The sequence below is a fragment of the Branchiostoma floridae genome, chromosome 3, assembly GCF_000003815.2.
Source record: "Branchiostoma floridae strain S238N-H82 chromosome 3, Bfl_VNyyK, whole genome shotgun sequence".
Taxonomy (NCBI): domain Eukaryota; kingdom Metazoa; phylum Chordata; class Leptocardii; order Amphioxiformes; family Branchiostomatidae; genus Branchiostoma; species Branchiostoma floridae.
Window position 1 is genome coordinate 20,954,042 of NC_049981.1, and position 6,000 is coordinate 20,960,041.

Here is a 6,000-nt window from a genome sequence, read left to right on the forward strand (position 1 = left end):
ACAATATCCGTTTTTGGTTTCATGGCATATATTTTCTCATTTTGCAGTAGCTTTGCACGACTTGCAGTATGGTCAAAAACCGTTTTGGAAACGGACGAAAATTAACGTGAGCGCGGATGTCATCCATATGATAATCTCTGAAACTTAACAGCGTATTTCTCCCAAGAAAGATCATCATCATCCAAACATCAGAAGCAGTGACACAAAGTGGTCCGCCTTTGGTACTTTGCAGGGATTTTATTTATTTATTTATTTATTGGTTTGGCTGCAACGAACACACAGCCAGGGCTGCCCAACTAGCCTATGGCTATTACAAAGGGCTAGCCCTGATTTTCTTCATGTTCTAATAAAACAAAGATGGTTGACGGTTTACGTATTACACCCAGCATTGCTTACGCCCAGCGCAATGCTCTAATTCTCATCAAGTAGACTCTGCAGAAAGAGCACCTACAGTTCTGTTTGGACCAATTGACTGACATCCTCGTCAGCTTGATGTTACAGGAAATATAAGCGGGACCTAATCATATAAAACAGAGCAGCTGTTATTGCAGGCGATGTCACATGTACTACAAGCACCGTTATTTTTCAATACAAGACCATGGTAAAATAATTACTGTAACCCTGTAGCCTGCATACTTATGTTATCCATATACATTTCATGAGGATAAGACAGAAAGCATAATGCTTATGTGACCCTTCTTCTCAAAATATAAATACATATTTACATGATTATATACTTGATTAACAGAGATACCATTGAAGAAATGATATGAAACAAAGCATCAACTAGGATGAAGCTATAGGTGGTACTACTTGTATCCCTTACACTCATTATTGTACCGCTTCTTTAAATCATGTGGATTCATCAATATATTTAAATGATCACTCGTTCTGCAGCAGCTTTGTACGATTTACAGTATGGTCGAAAACTTCTGGAAACAGACGAAAGTTTATGCGGGCGCCGAAATGTCATCCATATAATCGAATCAACATGACCTCACGGAGAATACTTCTAAATTTCAGATTCTAGTGACTCATGTTTCTTTGTGAATCTTCCAGGCATCTGTACTGAAGAGGGTTTTGGTGACTCTGGCTGCAACAGTTTTCGGAACTTACTGTCCAACTGTGGCCACGTCCAAACAGCCGGGTTCCCCCATACTCCGTACAGGAACGACATCGTGTGTGAGTGGCACCTACATGTTCAGCCCAGACATCACATCGTGCTGATGTTCGAACACTTCGAGTTGGAGGAATCGGGTAAATTTTAATTTACTCAATGTTGCACTAAGTGTGAGGTATCACTTGTTATATCTCTGCTGGCGTATTACTATTCATCGTCTTCTTCTATTCTTTGTTCTTGAAGCTACCCAATTCTTCTTGCTGCAGATTCTGTAGTCTATACACAAAAGCTCCTACTCTTTCCGATAGGTGTGATGGGCCCTTTAACGTGCTTGAGGCGTGGCTCTCCCCAACAAGATTTCTCCATTTAAAGTCCTCTCCGAGAAACGTCCCTAGCCTAAGCATGCTTCTCATTTGCAACTCAATGAAGTGAGTCATGCGTTTTTTGTAAGGGCGCAAAAGATCGATACCATGACAGAATTTTAACCCAGGACCTCTGTAACTCCGCCAGGCCGTGGCAGATAGAGGAATTGTCGGCATCTGGCTGTTTGAGCCTCCAGGACTAAAGGGGGGGGGGGGGGGGGGGTACAGACTAGCTGTAGGTTAGCATGTGAGGGGACGTTTATATGGTAATAGATTCTTTAGATAGTGACACCCTCTCTTTCCAGCACTTTCCCACGCACTACTGTTACATACTGGAACGCTGTACCCTTAAGCATAGTTCAAACTATGATTCGAAAGTAGTTTTATCTCTGCTTCCTGGAAATGGCCCAGGATCGGATAGACCAACGTGAATATTGGCCTGTGCCCAAAGCTGAGTAATGAGCCGAACTCTTCTTGTTCCGCATTGTCGCTCGTAAATCCTCACACACTTATTGAAAATCACTTTGTCGTCCAAATATGCAGCAAGCAAGGGAAATTGAGTTTTGTAACAACCACCCATCATATTCCTGTGGTGTAATCGCACAACACGCACGTACATAACTAACAGGAGACACGCCCTTTTCTTCTTTATTGCACATACTTTTAGCCAGAGAGGAAGCCAATTTTGCCTTCGGCCACAGAAAGTTAAATTTTTTATCTATTTATTTGGACGAATCCATTACACAGACTCACGGGCAGCGTTGCTGAATGTAGTTTACCAACAGGGCGAATACACAAGAATAGTAAATCCTAACGCCAGCCAGCCAGCCATAAAAGTTAATTTTATAGATTACTTCCGCGCAGTCATTTATATTCCCTGATTTCAGATAAAAAAATTTAATTTACCCAATCTAATTTTTCGCCCTATCTCATTATTTTTGTTGTCTGCAGATGATGTCATCCACAAAATTTGCTTGCTGTGGTCGTATGTAATGTAAAGGATGTATAGCCCACGGGACGAATGAATGATCTGCCTGTGCTAATCTGTAACTCATCCAAGTCTATAATTACCTCATAGTGTTGCCATTAGCAGTAATTGGACGTCATGGCGTACCTGTGGCAATAGATCGTAGCGTGTGACTAGAACCGTCCCAGCTACGTGCTCGGGATTTCAATAGTTGATTTATTACTATAAACATACATTGTTAATAGAAAATAATTCTACTGTACACATCCAGAAACCCACATATTACAGAATAAGTGGGTTGATATGTCTTTCGCTGCCTCAAAAGAAGAAGTCAATCCCAACCAAGCTAGCTCGATGTATATTTTAGAATGTAGCATGGTGTATTACATGTAAGTACTTCCTAATATCACTGAATCTATCTTTGTTGCATTCATGTTATATCTAATTGTCCATGGACATGTATCCGCGACAAACTTATTCCATATTATTATCATTTCAATATTCCATTATTCTTGGCAGTCTAATTTCTTCACCAGATACAGACGACTCTTGTAAGTCCACAGTAACTGTCATTCTTCATTCCAGAAGTCTTTGTAGTTTGTACACAACCAGGTGTTTTATTCAACAACAGTGTAAACACCGCAGTAACTATCTATGTAACGTTATGTTATGTTACATTGCAAATATTTTACATCTGGGGCCCTATCTATGTAAGCAATTACACCTATAGCTCCAGTACAATGTGAAGCAGTCAGAATGAATTGTCCTGATGAATGTGACAGACCGTGTTGGCTCAATAGAACACTTGGCTGTATATCAAGAAGTCTGCCATGCTCCTCCATTCTCCTTATTCCACAGGTATAAGTTGCGAGTATGACAAGCTGGTCGTCTATGATGGCGTAAATGAAAAGGCCGAGATGCTTGGAACCTTCTGCGGTACACATGCGTTCTTGAGGATCGTTTCGAGCCGCAATCATCTCTTCATGAGGTTCACATCAGACACGTCTTTAACAATGGCAGGCTTCTACGCGTCATACACTTCAGAAGGTATTCGTACATGATGCATATATATCCCCAAATAGACTTAATAATAGGCCAGAGGAGTCAGGCGGGCGGTCACAGGATTACAGTTTACAGCAAGGCCCTTACGATCAAATAGAATAAATGCCTTCAATGCTTCGTAGACCATTGGCAGTTTTTTTTACAGAAAATGTTGGTGTCTATAGTTGGTCTGTATTTTTCCTTGATTTGCACTCCCCCAAACTGTCTGATTATAAATCTACATGATATCTTCTGCTGACAAATTTTGCTATCATGTTTAGTGATAAGATATGCCGACCGTCAGACGTTTGGAGCCGTTGTTGACCGGGGTCCGGGGACATTCCCCTGCCCGGGCTCCACTAACATCACCGGGGAGGAGCTGTCAGCTGCTGCCTACACTGTTGGGTGTGAGCTGAGGGAGCGGATCGTGCTGGTGTGGGAGCCGTGGGGCAACATCAGTCAGAGCCTGATGCAGGTCAATATTTTAGAAAGAAAGTTAGTACCGCCATCTGAAAGATGAGGCTGTTGTAACGTATAACGTGCTCGGGGCATTTCATCGAACACGAACCCCATTTTACGTCCTTTCCAAAAGACGAATGCAGCTCCAACCAGCCAGACCTTCCTCTGATTCTAACCGGGGTCTCCAAGTTACTAACTAATTGGAATCAGGAGCTCAAGAGTGAAATTGCTACGGATTGAGCTACAGAGACACCCGTATTAACGTTAGACCAGATGCTGTGACGAACATGTTTGCTGTTGACGTACACATTGCTGTTGATCTTCAATGTACAGCTAATGATTAAAGTTCTAGTGAGCATGCCCACCCTTATTACCACAAGTGAGGCATTCTAATGCACCATTTCAGTTGGATATTGAATAAAAGCACAGTATCAAAAAACCCTTACCAATGATATCAAATACAAAAATTTAGTACAAAATCTTGCAGTTCATCACAGTATGAATGTGTTTTAATTTTCAGATATACGAAAGTGACTTCGACACCTCAAATCCAGTTGTGATGGAAGACTTCAGCCGAGACATCAATCGAAAGTTCGTTTCCAAAGGCCATCGACTACTTCTGTCACTCCATCTTAGGCAGAAACATGCTGGTTTGTTTATCCATTGCCGTATAGAAGGTATGGAAACGTTTCAATTGACATTCATAATAAGCTTTAGGCCTAATTATAAGAAGACGATGTTTTGTTTCCGAAAAACCTGCCAAACCTAGCCTTTTTAGTCGACCGCTGACACTGGCATGGGACATAAAATTTTGATATGACATCTGAGTGATGAAAATGTGATTAGAATATGATGTTCAAAATACCAATGTCCTGGTGCATCTCAGTTTTAAACTGTTAAACCGTATTTGTTGGATAATTTCGGCCTAAATCTAGACAAAAGAGAATCTCTTCTTATTGATCCTAATATTTTTCAGAGCCGTAATCGGATACACAACATCTATCTTAAGCCATATAATTTGTCTTGTTATAGTAGTAAAATTTCTTACATAATAACGTTGTTTCGGGGCAATTGCCGGTCATGATATACTTTATAGTTGTTTTTTTTAACTGGCATAACTGTTATAAAGCTTTCTACTATAATTATGATTATAATTTTGTTTCCAGACATTGCAGACAAAATTTCGACTTGTCCAACAGCCGTAAGGCAAACTCCTGACATCGGTATAATAGCGATGGACAATCAAATATCAGGTATGTGGATGGGGGTACACTTGGTATGAATAAGTGTTGCACTCAGACTTACCTTAATATGATTTTAGTTTACAAGTGAATAAGTGAGTCTGCTCTTATATATAGTTATCAACTATGTAGATACAAAATGCAAATTTAGTCAATTGTCACATTGGGTTATGGTATGTTCAACTACCTCTCGTTTCTATGCAGTGACCGCATTTTGTGCCATAATATCCAACATTCCCACAGATACGGACCTGCATTGCAAAGTTGTTGTAAAGACATCGACCAGCCTGAGGCTTTTGACCAGTTTGGACCTCGTCAGCAATCCGAGTGCCTCAGCCCAGAGGGAGCCGCACGGCAGTCGCACCCGAGTGGACCTCTACAACCCGGAAACAAGACTGTTGTCTTTAAGTTCACACATGACGTCACTTCCGTTCCCGACAGTCACCTCGCAAGATGAACTGTTGATTGTATTTTGGTCCAATGTTGTGAACAGTCAGTGGATACCTGAAGTGCAGTACAGTCCAACAGGTAGGGCCTCATTACTCAGATATGAGCTTCATTACTCAGATGAAGTGAATTGAATTCGACCGAGGTGTTTTTTTTTTCTAAATATGTTGTTACCATCATGGTGATGAAGAGCGGCCCATAGCGATAACTGTAGCAGCATCTCTTCTCCCTAAGTCAGAAACATCAAGCTTAAGCAAGCTTGACTTCACTGACTCAATAGGCGAAGCAGGGGTTACGAGGCAGCTCGGGAAATTCCCTACCCCATTTTGGCCGTGTGACAACCAATCTTCGCCCCTGTGTTGC

General features: G+C 41.3%; 1 protein-coding gene across 1 annotated transcript in view; it reads left to right on the top strand.

Moving 5' to 3' along the window:
- The window catches only part of LOC118411738 (cubilin-like), a 32,542-nt gene extending 26,771 nt beyond the window's left edge, over positions 1–5,771 (top strand). The window contains exons 2-7 of the mRNA XM_035814220.1: positions 1,060–1,257; positions 3,308–3,496; positions 3,772–3,965; positions 4,470–4,626; positions 5,116–5,202; positions 5,434–5,771. Of these exons, the coding sequence (XP_035670113.1) occupies positions 1,060–1,257; positions 3,308–3,496; positions 3,772–3,965; positions 4,470–4,626; positions 5,116–5,202; positions 5,434–5,771 (1,163 nt within the window). The remainder of the gene's footprint in view (positions 1–1,059; positions 1,258–3,307; positions 3,497–3,771; positions 3,966–4,469; positions 4,627–5,115; positions 5,203–5,433) is intronic.
- The last annotated feature ends 229 nt before the right edge of the window (positions 5,772–6,000 follow it).